The sequence below is a fragment of the Alosa sapidissima genome, chromosome 3 (assembly GCF_018492685.1).
Source record: "Alosa sapidissima isolate fAloSap1 chromosome 3, fAloSap1.pri, whole genome shotgun sequence".
In the NCBI taxonomy this organism is placed as follows: Eukaryota; Metazoa; Chordata; class Actinopteri; order Clupeiformes; family Clupeidae; genus Alosa; species Alosa sapidissima.
Window position 1 is genome coordinate 17,857,578 of NC_055959.1, and position 17,443 is coordinate 17,875,020.

At 43.3% G+C, this 17,443-nt stretch overlaps 1 protein-coding gene across 1 annotated transcript; it reads right to left on the reverse strand.

Moving 5' to 3' along the window:
* Positions 1–530: 530 nt before the first annotated feature.
* On the reverse strand, positions 531–16,946 carry zmp:0000000896 (caspase recruitment domain-containing protein 11). The gene is made up of 24 exons (XM_042087205.1): positions 16,691–16,946; positions 13,284–13,523; positions 12,520–12,657; positions 12,013–12,199; positions 11,113–11,251; positions 9,020–9,199; positions 8,591–8,710; positions 8,217–8,342; positions 7,232–7,402; positions 6,952–7,050; positions 6,797–6,833; positions 6,534–6,565; positions 6,333–6,421; positions 6,200–6,246; positions 5,868–6,000; positions 4,404–4,575; positions 4,071–4,194; positions 3,495–3,735; positions 3,339–3,405; positions 3,117–3,216; positions 1,597–1,755; positions 1,367–1,473; positions 1,164–1,279; positions 531–1,048 (listed from the first exon to the last, which is right to left on the reverse strand). Exons 1-24 carry the CDS (start codon positions 16,695–16,697, stop codon positions 844–846), a joined length of 3,036 nt encoding a protein of 1,011 aa, XP_041943139.1. The 5' UTR covers positions 16,698–16,946; the 3' UTR covers positions 531–843.
* Between the last annotated feature and the right edge of the window lie 497 nt (positions 16,947–17,443).

The following is a 17,443-nucleotide window of genomic DNA, read 5'->3' on the forward strand; positions in this document are numbered from 1 at the left end:
ATTTACGAGACATCTCGAAAGCAGCATTAGCTTCAATTAACACCCGGATCTCCTTATATGGGCAAATATGGCAGCTTTGGCTCCTTTTTGTAGGCGAACTTCAGAGGTCTATAGTCCGGCTTCAGAAAGTAAAAGTCCCGCCACATTTTTGTTCCAACCTTTCACTTAATTAGCTGAATTAGCATTAGTCTAAAGCAAAGTCCTTTTAGGCAAGTCCCTCCACTCGGCGCCATTTGACAACGCTTTTTGGGCACTCGTTGGGCATCCATTTCGGCAGAAATCCGCGTGCGCAAGGCTTTACGACACCAATCTTGCTCCAGCGGCGAGATCACAACACATGATTGGCACGATGTCTTCACAACACACCATATGATTGGCTCAATGTATTCACATCACACCACATGATTGGCTCAATGTATTCACATGTCAACGTTTTGCCGAAGAAGGGGTTGGATATGTGTAGACAACGGCCATACTGGCGTGACAAACTAGCCCCATGCATTTCTATGGAGTATTTTTTGAGTGCTGTGTCTCCACATTAGAAAGTCTCTGTCTAAAGCCAGGTAGATCAGCTAATTAGTGAAATCACCTGTGTTAAGCACACAGGTAGAACCAATACATGGAATGACTTACTTTCTAAAGCCGGACTTTTACATCTCTGTCCTCTTGAGATTGTTTCTAATGGCTTTGACTGTGCCCCTCTCCAATCCAGCACTCCCAAACATTAACCAATTCATCACTATACTTGCATTACTGCTCCAGTGTTTTAACTGTCAGAGAAGAGACCATTAAAAGTCCATAGTGTATCTACCCTTTTAAGGCATTTGTATAGGTGTCCAATATCTACTGAAGTCGGTCTAGCTCAACCCAAACCACTGCCCTCTGCAGGTTGCCGATTGCACTGCGGATAGCATCCAGGAGCTCTTCGGTGCTGCTCCAGGTCCCCGGCTGCAGGGTGTGGTAGAACAGAGGCAAAGTTTCCAGCTGCAGTTCCTCTGAGTGACAAACGGCCATGACTTCGTCTTCAGAACGACCAGAGAGCAGCTTCCTATTGTAGTTTAACAATGAGGGTTATGGATTGTGATTTTTTAATCAATATAGGCATACATAATGTAATTGTAAGCAATTGCAAAGGAAGAGATTATTAGAAGATGGAAACCTACTTGAACTTTCGTCCTTTCTTATCTTTGGGCTTGATGTGGATGACAATGGGATACACGCCCTGCTTCAGAAGAGCTTCAACACTTGCAAGGCCCAACTCAAGGAGACAGTGCCTGTCCTACATTTACAAAACAGGTCATTACAGCATGCTTGAGAGGTGTGAGAAATGCTGCATTCGAGTGTCTACAAGGCTCATGAATCCCACCTGGCTAATAACATCCTTTATGGACTGTAGTCGAATTCCCAGTGTTGGCCCAGATGACTGAAGCAGGAACACCTTCTTGTCATGTCTCTCTGAGACAGGGATCGGCTCTAGAATGTCAACAAAAAGTCCTCTAAATCTTAATATGTTACAAACTCAGTTGTTTCTCAGGTAACAGCATCCTTACAATAATGTGTATGCTAATTATGATCACTCCACACATGTTGTCATACCTGGGTGGCAGGTGTTGAAGTCCAGACCAGACGCAGCTGGCTGCAGCAGTCGCTCAATAAGAGCGTGGGAAAGTAAGGAGGGGGAGAAGATGATGGGACGTTTGGATTGGACTGGCACTGGCTGCACCATACTATAAGGAATCAAACTATCTTCATGACCTGTCATGACACACACACACATACACACCGTTCAGATTGATTTTGTAGTGCAACCAGAACGTTTTCAGACACTTTCAAGTTTTCAACATTTTGTTATGTTTAAGACTCATCTTAAAATGGATTCAATTAATTTTGTTTCTCATCAGTCTACACACAATGCTCCAATACTCCACATTATCACCTGCAGAGAAGAAATACTCTTTTCTGATTGGCTGGTGGCTATTAATTCTTAATAATCACCGTTCCATATAAATGCCAATGAATAGGCAGATGTGTGCCTCTCCTAATGATGTCCAATGAATTCATTTAGGCAGGGGGTGGACTCCAATCAAGTTGTAGAAGCATCTCAAGGACCATTGATAGAAGTAGGATGCACCAGAGCTTAATTGACTAGTTGCACAAAATGTCATGAGCATTCTCTCTCCCTGGTAACAACCTTAATTGAATTCAATTCTCTGCCACTCTGCTCACTCTCTCTCTACTCTGCCTAACGAGCTCCACCTGGCTCCGCCCTGCTCTGCTCTTGTTACCTGGCCAGCTGCGCTGCATTTCCCACTCACCATCGTCACCTTGCCCCACGCTGCTCTAATTACTCTGCCAGCTGCACTGCATTTCTCCACTAACCTCTCCCAGTATATAAAGCCCTGTTTTTCAGCCAAGCCCTGTCAGATCGTCTTCAAACCTGGACCAGTAACCTGCCTGCCTGTCTACTCGCTGACTCCTACCTGTGATTCGGATCCATTCTTGACTGCCTTCCTGTTCTACTGCCCCGGTTATCCCGACCTGCCTTCCGGATCTTCTCGATTACTCGCCGATCTTCAGCCCCCCCGGTAACTCGAATCTGCCTTCTGTCTCTCACCACGTTTAGTGCCTAGCCCTGGTCTGTACTACTGCCTGCTGTTCATCTTGCTGTTGTGTGTGTGTGTTCCCCCAGGCCTCCGACCACCAGACGAGCGAGCCCAGACGTGTCACCACCCTCAGCCCGAGACGCCGCTCGATCACTGGGGGACACACACACTCAGCACCTTGGACTGGAACCCCCCGGAAACTTGGTGACCCCCGGAGCCCAGGTAACCCACAGGACCCTGAAAAACCCCAGAGCCCAGAGAACCCCTGACACCCCTGACACCCCTGGCACTCCTAGCACCCCTGGAACCGGAACCTCCAAGACCTCACGATTCTCTCACTCCTCTTCCCCCCTGAACCCTTCAATAAAAAGACTCTGAATTTGAACTTGCGCTCTTGGGTCGTCTTCTGTCCATGACACAAAAGGCTCTCGGTGAGCTTGTTTATTTCCTGTGGAGCCAAGTGTGTTTCAACCTGCCGCTATTCTGAATGTAATTAGTGCCAGAAATGCTTACGTTTGCCAAGCGTGTAGCAGACTCGCGAGGTGGAGCTAGTATGTAAGTTCGGAGAGACAGCCTTGACCAGTCGCACCTCCTCAGTGACTCTTTTGTAGAACTACATAGAGGAGGAGATGGAAAAGAGCTACATTGAAGGATATGTGTGATATCACTTGGAACGACCACAAAATTTAGCAGCAGTCGGTGAAGTTAGCAGTGACTTAAGATAGCCAACCATACCTTCCTTTTAAAGTTCTTTTGTTTTGAGGCGAGGGTGCGTAACTTCACAAGTAGCAACTGTTGAGCCCTGAAAGTGAAGAGATGAGCAGTGAGGTCAACTGTTTCTCCTTGGGTTTGTCATGGTCATAAATAAGAACATTTATCTCCTACCACTACCTGTTGTAATTCGGCATGGCACCAGCCTGTAGGGGCTTGGCGGTTTGAGGGTCAACGCGACAACAACGCCACTGGTACTTCCCGTTGTAGCATGTGTCTGTGATATGGAGTATGTCGTTACAGCTTACGCCCAACAAGGGTGGGTCACCGTTAGAATCTATATCCAGGTTGACTCGCACATAGAAGGAGTCTGCTCCAGCAAAGGAGGTGGAGGACATCTTCTCACACAGCTGGGAGTAACCTGAGAAACATCAGAGGGGTCAGACTTCCATATCCATTTTTATAAACACTAACCACTGCACTGCTAAGGATGTATGTGTATATCAGTGTCCATGAAAGAAACCAATCTGGTCTAAATATTTGTTTGTTTGTCATTAAACAAGTGTGTTCCAAATCCAAATGTGAACAATATTTTCAAGAGACAATGACAATAATTGTGGAAAATCCTTCCTAGATGTTAATCTTTTTATTTGACCATACTATAATTTCACTCAAAGCATTCAGTTCAACAAGATTCAGTATTCAAAAGGATGACAATTTGGAGATACAGGCATGCAGGGTGGGAGGTGACTTTACCTTCTTGATTGAACTTGTGTTTGAGAGAGGAAGGGTCTGTCCACCAGCGAAGAGAGAAATGAGCAACCTCTGCTGTGCACTGAGAGAAGACAACATTGCCATCCCCAGACAGAACTCCTTCCAGCTGGGTCGGAACCAGAGGCGGAGAAGAATGATCTATTACCATCATGATATAATGTGTCTGTATGCATATTAGACTAGGTAGACTACAATATCAGAGCTATAGTTTAGCCAACATTTGACATAACATGCAATGTGTTCGTAATACTGTAAAGTTGTTCTATAATGGATATCAATTCTGTCTGTCTGTGCATCAGTGGCCATTTTTTTCACCTCCAGTAACTCACTGCCTTCCTTGAGTCCACACTTGTCAGCAGGAGACCCCGGCTTCACACTCTGTACAAATATCCCTGTGTGGTTGCCCCCAACGATGCTGATGTCATCGGATAGGCTGGACATGTTAGGTGAAGTGGGAGTAATGGGTGTTGAGGGGATGCTCTCTGACCTGGGTTCACAAGGGAGATGATGAAGATTATGGGAGGAGTTGTCACCAACCAACAGAGAAAGTGACCAATGGTGATGCTTTTAAAATGCAATGCTTTTTAAAATATGCTTTCGAATATTACCTTATACTGTATGTGACCAGAAATCCTCTAAGTAATCTAAGAGTGATTGGGGTTGATGATTTATGAGAAGTTAAAGGAGAAATCCAGCTGATTTTTGCATGGATCTTGATTGCTAGACGTCACCAAGTATCGATGGGAAAAAAACGACCAAAATCGGTGCTACCAGAGAATGTCTAATAAAGGGCTCTGGTGCTACCGAACTGGAGTAGCTGCAGCTAATGGCCAGTACTCCCAGTCAGCTACAAGGCTAGCTCTGGGGTCATTATCTAAACGTGTCTTTTTTGCCTCTTAACAGACTCAAAATGTCATTAAAAGTTATGTGCAACATGAACAGGGCCCTTACGTGACAAAACAATGCATTTTCAACTCATTAATTGTGAAGAAACCGTTTGAATTTAAAGTTTGTACTGTCACATGTACCTCAGTTTCCATCAGTCGTTTCCAGGAAAGCCCAAGAAAGTCTGTTGTCGAGCTCATGCCGGCTTCTCAGCGAAAACTTGAAGTTTATTTCCCCTCAAAAATAGGTAATTGAGCACTATAATAGTTATGACCATATAATGACTATGTAACTACATGGAAACCGTCCAAATGATGCCTAAGCTTGTACGTACTGAAAGGTATAGCTTTATTCTCGTGCTGAAGTATCGTGGGAATTCAGCTGTTGCAGGAAAAGGCAGGAAAAGAGTAGTGTGCAGATGTGACAGTACAAACTTTGAATTTAGATGGTTTCTTCACAGCTAATGAGTAGAAAATGCACCGTTTTGTCACGTAAGGACTCTGTTCATATAGTACAGACTTTTAATGACATTTTAAGTCTGTTCAGAGGCAAGAAAGGCACATTTAGATGATGCCCCCAGACCTAGCATTGTAGCTGACTGGGAGTACTGGCCTAACTGCAGCTACTCAAGTTCGGCAGCACCGATTTTGGTCGTTTTTTTTTTATCGACAGTACTCGGTGACGTCTAGCGATCAAGATCCACGTAAAAATCGTCCGGATTTCTCCTTTAAAATGAACCTGTATAGAAACTGACAAATGGCGTGGAAAGTCTCTGCAAAGTGTATGTTAAATGAACAATAAGCCTAAACAAAGCTTTACAGATGCCACTTACAGATGTGGCCACTAATAAAATGCTCTCAGGTAAGTAAAGTTCTCTAAGATAAAGGGTCTTACTCAGGTGAAACCTGTGATGGCTTGCTGGGGAGTGTCGGGGGCAGGTTTATCAGGTCAGGGGGAAACAGGTGAGACTGCAGAGAGCTCCAGGAATCCCATAAAGAGGGGACACTCTCCTCACTTGCAACTGATCCTGCCATATAAACAGGTTATAAACCACACGTCACATGGGGAACATTCCAGGAATTCCAGGAACATTTATAATAGCAGGCTATGTAATGGTGATAATATAACCAGATACATTTCAGAGTGTTACACATACAGTATGTTGAAAAAGCTTATTTTATGTGCATGCAGATGTTTTAGAAAGATGCAGAAAAAAAATGCCTAACCTGTGGTATTATCATTTTCATCACTGCCCCAGGAATCCAGGTCAAACCTACACACATATTCCTCACTCAATATAACAGTTTCTCATATAAAAGGTCCAAATAGCCACACTAAGGTTAAGCTGTGCTGACTTACTCAGTGGTAACTCTACGGTTGATGGAGTTTACATGAGGAGGGAATGGGAAAGTAGAAAGTCTGTTGATATCTTTTTCGCTGTCTCTGGTCTGTTCAAAAAAGCATTTAAGTTCATGTTACAAAATTAGTTAATAGAAACAAAATGCCAGATGACAAAATGTGAGTTCATGAGTAAGCATATCAATGAGTAAAAACACTCACAGGAAGATTCTCCTCTGAATTGTAACGGGAATCTGCAGAATGAACAGCAGTGGAAGAGATAGAATATAAATATAATATCGATCATCATTTTATCTCCTTATCTGACAGATAAGAACCGTCCCCTTTCTGGCTATCTTATGATTTCCAAGGACATAATCATTGATTGCCATTTATTAACACTATTAACATATATGAAAACATTACATGACAAGCAAAAAACACCATACTTTTTCTTATTTTTTGGCGAATTTGTCAAGACTCACCTTCTGATTTATCACTTTGTTGGCCTCTAGGGGGCGACTGTGAGGCATAAAAAAACAATGTTGCGTCACAATCAAGCACTGGCACTGACAGGACTGGCACAAATGTCAACGACCAGTGGCTACAAAAGACTTAGTTGGGAGTGACCGAAGCAGACCTTGCGCTGCAGTTGGTGTGGGCTATCTGTGTAGGGGATTAGGCTCAGGGAACAGCAGGGACCAAAGCATTGCTCTTCGCTAAACAGAGATAGATGAGACTGGGACAAACAAAGACGTAAAAAATATTACATTTTAGACTGGGTGTGAGTATATAGTCAGGAAACTGATTAATAAACTCCAATAAAGTGTGAAAATAATGGCTTTGTTACAGAAACCAAACAAAACAGTATGCACTGTAGATGAAAACTACTGATTGTGGTTACAGACATGCAGACTCACACAGTGGTGACAGGGGGCGCTCTGCTCCCGACACTTCTCCTTCTCTGCCTCCAGCTCTCTCTGGAGCTGTTCCAGATTGGCCTGCAGCTCGGTAATGCGTTTGCGCAGCCGGTTCTTGTCCAGCAGACAGTCAGTAAACTCCAGCTGCAGGCTGTCACGGCTGCGCAGGGCCTGCCCAAAACAAAAACAAGTTAAAAATATGAAGGTGATAAGATCTCCACCTTTAATGAGAGCAGGAACACAAAAGTGAATGAAAGTCATATCTACTTTTGCCAATCAGATAAACATTAAAGGAGAAATCCTGTATAGTTCAACCTGAGCCCTAATTTTAGATTGTTTGTTTGTGTCTAAATTTTCAATAGTGACATAAATTGGTTCAGTATTGAGTTAGAACACAAGAAAACTGCCAACCTTGAAAAATGCAATACAATTGGTATAAAAAAAAGCATCAAATTCAAACTGTTTGTTTTTCGCCACTAACTAGGGCACAAAATGTTATCAAAAGTGTCTGGTATGGAGAAAACCTCTACAGAGATACACATGTGTCTGTTTACCTTTATAAGTGTTCTAAAACTTGATTTGACACAAAATGGTGGTTTGAACAGTCAGTGCCTTGCTTTCCTCATTTTCTGGTCTCTGATTTAGCGTCCTTTCAGTGCCTGCTAGCCATTTTAGCACCCATGTCCAGCAGTCAGAATACAAGCTAAATGACTTTGGGCCAGTCACTAACATTACACATGATGAAGACGATGGAGCGACTGCTACTCCACATCCTCAGACCCAAGTCAGCCACTCACTAGACCAGCTCCAGATTGCGTACCAGGAGAAGGTATCTATCTATCTATCTATCTATCTACTGTACAATCCCCAGAGAAAATCGACCAGTGTGCACTGAATGGGATGCTGGATCAGAGGCCGGAGGAGGAGGAAGGTGAAGCACTAACAGCACAAACAGTCCATTAGAGGCCCTTTATAAAGCACAGACCTGGTCCCGCTCTCTCTCCAGCTCCATGATCTGGTTAAGGTAAGAAACGCTCCTCTTCTGCTCCGTCTCCCAGTCCAGCTGCAGCGCCTGCACCCTCAGCTGCATTTGCTCGTACTGAGCCTCTAGCTACACGGCACAACACACACACACACACACAATGCACAGGTAAGAGGACTTTAGTGCAGCAACAGGAAACAGTCTCTTTTTTTTCTACTGTCTATAGCTTCAACTAGATGTACAACCAGTACATTTAATTTGTACTTTTAAATAAATGGCTAAATGTCATTTAATATTTTTTACATTATCACAAACAGCCAGAGGACGATACAAATAGGCATGCTCCAAGCCTTCCACACCCCTCATCCCCCGCTCACTTTGTCCCGCTGCATTTCAGCACTCTCTAGCTCCCCCTGTAGTTGGACGATGGTGGCGCACAGCTCCTGCCTCTGCTCTGCGGCTTCCCTGCGGTCCTGCTGAAGGATGTCCAGAAGAGCCTATAGGTGTACAGGACATATGTGACACTGCATCAGTGACCAGTCCACAGTTAGTCTCACCAAAGTAACAGTGCCAAAATGAATGGTGTGAATTAGTTCCACAGCATAAGCTTCAAACTCTCTTTTTCTTTGTGTCAGTTGGGTGTCGGCACTACTCTTAACACATTCTCTACGGCTAATTATTAACTTGTGCCCTCTAATGGGAAAGGAACTACAAACAAAATGTCCAGATGCTAAAATGAAACATTATCACTAAGACCATAAAAGTGTGTTTAAGGAAGAGCACTCCACGTGGAGGACTTTTGTCACCTGTGTCCCGAGTTGCTTGTCCTTTTGGAAGTTTACAGTATGCAGAGACTTTGGTTCATCTGAAATTACGTCCAGCATGAGGGACACCACACTGCTGCGTTTGCTGGGCGTGTTGTTGTTGGATTGGTTCCCGTCGGCTCTTTTCTCTGATTCCTGCAATCTGCTTCTCAGCTGTTCAACCTGCCCGAATAAAATCGTTATCAGTCACATGATATACACTCACACCACACAGCCACTCCTTTAGTGCTGCAGTGCAAACATGAGCACCTCTAGCGAGATGGGCAAGATGCCAACAGTGGCAAACTCATAGCTTTAATTTAGAGCAATATAATATACACACTTGAGTTGTCTATTGCTTTAGATGAAGGTATCTTTTTTATTATAATTGATGAAAAAAATCAACATGCAAAAACTTGTGATAGGTGAAAGCATCTGAATCCAATCTGAATGCAACTTCATTTTTACTCAGTAAATTCACATTTACGACCCCACTTGTAACCCTGTCTGATTTACTGTTTGACTAGTACATAAACCATTTCCATTCACTACAAGGGTACCATCAAAAAGTGAAAGTTAAATTTGCAGTTCGTACTGCATGTCAATAATAAAAATCAATCTGGCAGATGTACAGGAAATGACCAATGATTCAGCCACCGGTAGTGACATAAGTAGGGGCTCTACACGTAAGCTAGTCAGTTGTCCCAATCGTGACAAACCAATCCCGACACACCTATTTCACATAATAACGCGTTTGTACAGTAGGAATGACCATGCAATAACCTATTTCCTTGTACAAAAGTAGTCACTCAACCACCAAACTATCAACCAGCAGAGCTGAAGCTAACTTTACATCTCACTGATATGTGACTTCAAATGACTTTGACCTGCAAGATTTAGGGCTACTATACAATCAGTGACATACTGGTAATCTGGAATTTGGACAGATGCCAGAGGGGCCGCGGGCCCTCGTGAGCCGCGTGATTGTCACAGCCATGCGACCCCTTAATTGTAAACGGCGGCCCAAAGATCCCCTTTCAACCGTCAATAATGGTCTTTGGCTTCTCCAAATCTTTCAGACGTGACAGTGTAGTGATCAGTATTTATTTACACACGAGTCTCTATATCAGTCATGGTTACCCTCTACAGTCTATAGTCACAAACTTTTACATCAGTCTGCATTGTTTTGTAGCGAAATGTCATATTCAGATGTTCAAAAACGTGATTTACCTGATTTTTTTATTTGATTATTTGTTTGCAAAAGTTAAAATGAAGCAATGCCTTCTGGGAATTTCAAGACAGAATTGAGTAGATCGCGTCTGCGTGGTTGTTGGAATTTGGAGATTGGAAGCTATACTGTTGACTGAGATTAAGCTAGCAAAAAAAAATAATCGAGGCATCAAGCAACACAAGGGGGGAGCGGAGAAAAAGAGAGAGAAATCTAAGCGAGCACTGTTATCTGACGGTGAAAAATGCGGCAAACTGACTGATTTGTTTTTAAACTCAAGTGCAGCTTCAGCTAGCACTAGCGCTAATACTGATACTCAAGGATCATTTGGAGGCTCTAATCATAGGGCTCTAATGCTGATGGCGACAGAGAAAGAGGTCCTTATTGAACTTGGAATCAGATGACTTAATGGACAGGGTTGCGGAGAAAAGCAAACTCTTTCGTAGGCTACCTTATTAACTGCATGACGGTAAGTTTTCATTATGGAGCGGCTGGCTATGATGATTTATTCATTTGTTTATGCATTGGGGTTGAGCATTGATATGTCCATGTTTTGGTGCAGTTGTTTATAGCATGGGAGTTTATGTTCACCATCACTGGGGCTGTCAAAAGCGTGGGTTCTTTCTGTGCGTCAAAAGTGCTATCTGCCAGTTGCTGTTGTTTATGGCATGTGGGAGTTTACGTCCACCATCAACCCCCGTCACTGTATACAATATTATGTTTTCTCTATGTGAGTCCTTAGTGCTTAATACGCTCTTCTCTCTATAAAACAAGACAACTCTATCAACTCTACCCCCTAATCCACCCTTATACTCTTATCTCGCAGCCATCCGGCTGTAATCAAAAGATCACCTATCACCATGTTTACCTGTTCCAGCAGCCCTCTCTCCCGGGCAGAGGCCTTGCTCTGCTCCTCCAGGGAGCGGGAGTATTTGACCGCCTGCTCCAGGAGTCTCTCCTTCATCCGGCTCAGCTCACGACTGCTCACCTCCCATTCCTGCCTCAGCCTGAGAGAGAGAGAGAGAGGGAAAGCACTGCTAGAGCCAAAGAAGGCACAGACTTCACAACTAAATTTCAATGTCACACTGTTTTCAGATTTTCAAGAATCTAAGGACAAACATAAAAGTAATCCTTTCCCAGAATTTTAATCAAGAAAGTAACCATTTAGGTGATCTGTGCTAATCTGGGAAGGGTTTTTTTCTGATGAGGTGGATTACTTATTTCCCTTGCATTGACAAAGAGTGATGTGGGTGTGAGTCTTTTGGACTGTGTGATCTGACTCGATCGTATATGCTTATTAAATGAATCAATACTCTCTAGTCCCCTGTGCTACAACTGCACTCCAACCTGTCCACATCTACATCACACAAGTTCCATCCCTTAGATGTTCTGCATCCCTCAACAGTTACTATGTCCTATTGTATGTGTCAGTACTCAGTACAGTGTTTCCCATACATTGACTTATTTGTGGCGGCCCACCACAATATCAACACTGACCACCACACAATGATTTTCTATGTTATACTATGGGCTCCTTTGCACAGCCTCTCCTTGTGTCTATCTCCCTCAACAAACCTGCATGCACGTTTAAAGAAAACATTTAAAAATCCTGCAAGGATTATTGTTGGCATAGAAGATGACTGGCTAAATCGTGATTAAATCCGGTTAGCATCATAACCACGTTGCACAAATTTGATCAAAACTGTGAACACCCCCCGTCACCTACCACCACAAACAGAATTCAATTCTGTGGGAAACACTGCAGTACCTCTCCAGCTGGATGCGGTCAGTGCGCAGCTCCTGGGCCTTGCGCTCGGCACGGCTGCGCTCATCCTCGGCCATGCGGCAGCGCTGGGACAGGCGGCGCTCACACATCCGACACGCACGCAGCTGATCCCGCAGCTTATTCACCTCCAGCAGCAGGAATTGAGTCAGGCCCTCTGGGCCATCCTCCTCTACACACACACACACACAGACAGACAGGGAGCGGCAGACCAGGGACCAGAGCCCAGGGACAGAGGAGACAGATACAGTATAAGCGGAAGAGGGGTAAAGGGGTAGAGGAGAGATACAGACATGCGATTGGAGGCAGGAGTAAAGACAGGAGAGTTTTTTTGCAGGACACAGAAGGAGTAAACAGGAGGCAAGCAAGAAAACCGACAAAATCAGCTGCATGATGATGATAATAAAGATAGGCGCTGGCTCAATTCTCATTTATGTGTATGGGTTCAGAGACACACACACACACCAATGACACCATTATGTCTGCGTGTACCTAGGATGCAAGAGCAGCGTTGTGTGGGCTCTCGTCCAGTCAGCTGTGTGAACTGGTCCGGGTGGTAGAACTCCAGAGACTCCATGAAGGCCTGCAGCCCACGATGGCCACGCTTACGTAGAATGTCTAGCAGACGACCTGACAGGGGTCAGGGAAATACGGCCATTAAAGCGATGGTTCGTAGTAATTTCACCCTAGGGTCCTTTGCCATCCATCAGGCAAGTGTTATTTAAATAAACTCCTGGTGTATTTACAAACTTTTCAATGCCTCGTTTTATGAGTAAAGAACATAGTTGTACTACAGTAGAAGTGTCGTACCATTCAGGGCATTATTAGTGGGGTAATTTACGAGATAAAAGTTGGTACCATTTCGACTGCAGAAACTCATTAGTTTCTGACAGCGCTACTCGACCAGGGTTCGACCAAGGGAAAACAGGTTCTGGGAGGGTGTTTGGCTCGGGGTCATGGTGCAAAGGACCCTAGGGTGAAATTACTCCGAACCATCGCTTTAACACAGAATCTTCACAGCAACATTATGCATGCAAATCAAAGCCAAGTGTGTAATAATGAAGCAATGTGACTTTAAAGGATGAAGTACTGGAAAATAAAATATACATTTTTAATGAGCCATTTAAATAAGCATTTAAAAAAAAGAAAGAAAGAAAAAAAAAATATATATATATACATTTCCTTCCCCTATTTGCATAGTAAGTTCTCCTTTGTGCTCCCAAAGTGTCCTCCTGTAGCCTGTGTTTGTGTCTCACCAGCCTTGCTGATGCGCAGCGGGTACAGGGTGGAGTTGAGCACCTCGTCCTCGTCCTGCTCGTCCAGGACCTTGCACTGGCGCAGGTATGGTGTGAGCTTCACCGGGTTGAGTAGGCGCGTCAGCTTGTGCCTGGCGCCCTCCACACGGTCCCACCACTCCTCCACGCGCTCCTCACACCAGGGCAGCTCCGTCTCACTCTCCACCTCCTGAGGCGGCTCCCTCGCCCACACTGGCATACCTGGAGCCGAAGGGGACACTCACCTCAAAACTCTATTCACCTGACCCACGCACTGAGATTTGCACATTTGCAGACATTTTCATTTTCAAAATGACTTGCAGTTTATGCACTCCTCCAGTTCTTCCATGCCTCTTATGCAATGCCATTCATTTTTGAGTGAGGCTGTTATCTGGTTTGGTAGTACATCATTGTTTGCTCTCTCTCATTTAAAAGGATTTACCGGTACAAGGATTGACATGCATGACATGAAAACCAACGCACAATGGTGTGATAAGTCCGTGTAAAGCAAACACGTCTCCCTTTTTGTAAATCTGCAGTCAGGCTGGAGAGGAGGTTTAAATAATAATGCCCAGAAATTACCTGCTGCATGATGCAATTATGCATTATTATCCATACTATAGTATGAATTCATTACAAAAATGTCTTCAATATACACTATATTGCCAAAAGTCTGCCATCCATGTCTTTATGGACCTTGCTTTGTGCACTGGTCATGTCGGAATAGGAAGGTGCCATCCCCAAACTGTTCCCACAAAGTTGGGAGCATGGAATTGTCCAAAATCTCTTGGTATGCAAAAGCATTCAGAGTTCCTTTCACTGGAACTGAGGGGCCAAGCCTAGCTCCTGAAAAACACACACCATAATCCCATTCCCCCTCCATCAAACTTTACACTTGGCACAATGCAGTCAGACAAGTACGACAGAGTTTGGTGTGGATGAACATGACTGGCCAGCACAGAGTCCTGACCTCAACCCTATAGAACAGAGAGCCAGGCCTTCTCGTCCAACATCGGTGTGTGACCTCACAAATGAGCTTCTGGAAGAATAGTCAGAACACACATTCCTAAACCTTGTGGAAAGCCTTCCCAGAAGAGTTGAAGCTGCTATAGCTGCAAAGGGTGGACCGACGTCATATTAAACCCTATGGATTAAGAATGGGATGTCACTTAAGTTCATATGCGAGTCAAGGCAGGTGACCCAATACGTTTGGCAATATAGTGTATGAACATATGAACAGTAATTCAAAACATTCAGACCACAGAAGCAGTTTTCTGAAGCATCACTAAAAAACTATTTAATAATAATAATAAAAAATACCACAGTCACAGAACATTACTTAACATCACTGGTAAAAGAATGTTTCTTTGTGTGAAAAATAATGTTAAGCAAAATACTGTCACTAGTCTAGCAGTCAGTTATTCATTTCACAGATGCATCGACCATCAGCATAACCAGGTAGAGGACATGATTTAACACATGGAAGGAACACACAGCAACCATCTTTCAAGAGGAATGAGGGAGTTACCACAGTCACAAGTTATGCCGTATCTCTCGAAACAGATTAGTGAAGGGCACTGCATTGAGCATGATAAATGCCATTCCATGTAAAAGAGGCCCTGGATCTGCACCTGCAGAGAGCAAGAGTATGGAGCACTGCCCATAAACACTAGAGGCGGATGGGATACCACGTGTGTGCCTTGTCTCAGGGGAAAAGAATGCCAGATTTCTGTCGGAACTTTGTCCGCACACTCCCACTATACATGAAGAAAAAGTGATAAAGATGACAAGTAGGTCAAGGTGTGTGGGTGGGTGGCTGGGAGAGCTGGAAAGAGCCAGTGGCTGACTTGTGAAAACTAGACCAGCATCTCACTTCTGGAGAAGTAGCACACATGACTATAATGTGATACTGGATTGCTGACGTGATAACCAAAGCCCATAGCCAAAGAAAGCATACATGCACTGCAACAAACCACAAGACAAGTCCAAACATGGCACAATACATGGGGCCTCACTTCCTGGAAGAAGATGAACACCTGATTTAGGAAAAACAAACTATAAAATCAGACATTTGAATTAGGCTAATCTACTACACCATTCACTGGCTTTATGTGATATGATAAAGAAATACCTGGCCTGCATTACCATGGACACCAAGATGGTATGCCACAGGAGGCTTGTTATTCCTCATGCCTGATAGCAAATTATCAAAAATATATAAATGTATAAAAAATACCTGGTACGATCATCAATAAAAATGTGACAAATATGTATCTACTTCAGCAATAGACTGATGTTATGATAGGCCTCTAGCATATATTAAGAAAATACTGATTACCCAGTCATTGATGAGCTAATGTTATTGACACACTTCTGAAGAGTGTGAGTGAGTCTTGTTATGTTTTGATTAAAACCTTTTAAAGCAAGCCACAAACAATGCTGGATTAGGCTGTTTACAGCCAGGATGTATCCTAACATGGCCCTATGCCTTCATTCCAGCTATGTTCAGTGCAAGTTATAACAGGTCTCCAGATGTTAGAATCTCTCTCTCTCTCTCTCTCTCTCTCTCTCTCTCTCTCTTTAAAATGCATGCCAATTGTTTAATTGTTTCACAGGTGGCTGCATTATTTCTCTTAACAAAATCCACAGATGCAGAAAAACATGGATTGTTGATAGGATAGTTGTAACTGCAATAGTCCACAATTGCTATGCATCCCACTATTATTAAACGAAGCAGGCCTAGCCTATACATTTATAAATGTATCGTTCTACAGTGGCAAGAAAAAGTATGTGAACCCATGCTAAAGTTGACTAAAAAGAGGAATAAAAATCATCTTTTGATCAAACCAGCTAATAGACTAACTGAAATAAAACCATGCCAATCTCTAGGTATGATGAAAGGTATGTGATGATGTGGGGCTATTTTAATTCCAAAGGCCAAGGGAACTTTATCAGGATAGTAAGTAGGCTATCCTGGTTCATGAAATAACTGGCCTTTAAAAAGAAAAATCTGCCTGCCTCTATGGGAGTTTAACATAGGGGTGTGTATAGCCTACGCCTCCTGTATTTTAAGGAAGAACATTTAGGTTGGATTTTTCCTATTTATTTTTTTTATTAAGGCATTAAGATCAATTTCCAAAAGATTTTATTCCTCTTTTTAGTCAACTTTAGCATGGGTTCACTTACTTTTTTCTTGGCACTGTATTCTAGTTTTCAGATCCAAACCGTCCAACTCAACAGAACTCAACCTGACAAAGTAGGCTATCAATGGAAGCCGGCTGAATGGAGACGTGCCTAACTTTACCCAAAAAAGGTTCAGAAAAATGTCACTCGCCGTCACTTTCAGTATCAAAACATTCTAGTATGAAGATGGAAATTATAGTGCTCACCACTCATGATCACCACTGTGTCCGGATAATGCAAATATAGCACAGGTATACAGTCCTCAAGGAAATCCAAGACACAAAAGAAACACTTGATAACAGCTCAAGTCAACAGCTGGACATCCTGAAGGTTATTGTACCGTGTCCCGTAAAGTTTCACTACATACTCTGTTGACGCCCACAGCATCAAAAGGAAACTGCACAGGTAAAATTGACGTTGTGCTACGAGAAAATGCCACCAGTGGCGAAGATAAGACTAACGCTACCCATTCGATATTTGTGACAGGAAGACCACTCCTTTAAACGACAATGGCAAGACTGCGTAATTTCTGTCTTAGCATAGCCTGTGTGTTTTAAACAGATTTGAACACGTAAAATTAAAGAAGGGTTTTAAACTTATACGAATAAGAATGTAGTCTATTCAACCTAAGTTTACAACTATTATTAAGTTGCGTAGCCTAATTTCTGTGCAAGTAGCCTATGCCTATCTTATAGACTGATTTCAACACATAGCCTACATGAAGAGTTTTTGGTCTCATATGAATATATAGAATGTAAGAAAGTGTTTTACAGTAACCACACAAAGAGAAGGCAACCGCTTCAAGATAGGATGATCTTGTCCTCCTGTGCTGCATAACCCTCACCAGGGGGCGTTAGGGTCTTGTTTAACGGCTCTGTAATGGATTGGGCTACATAATGTTCTTTAGAAGCACCCAAACAATTTATCATGTAGTACTATTTTTTTTTGTACTATTTTTT

Bases quoted from the DNA above. Each gene is read 5' to 3' on its own strand.
- zmp:0000000896 (XM_042087205.1), bottom strand. The intron at 3,736-4,070 runs GTAAAGTCACCT...GATGTTTCTCAG, and splicing joins ACACAAGTTCAATCAAGAAG to GTTACTCCCAGCTGTGTGAG. The intron at 1,049-1,163 runs GTAGGTTTCCAT...AAACTACAATAG, and splicing joins AAGAAAGGACGAAAGTTCAA to GAAGCTGCTCTCTGGTCGTT.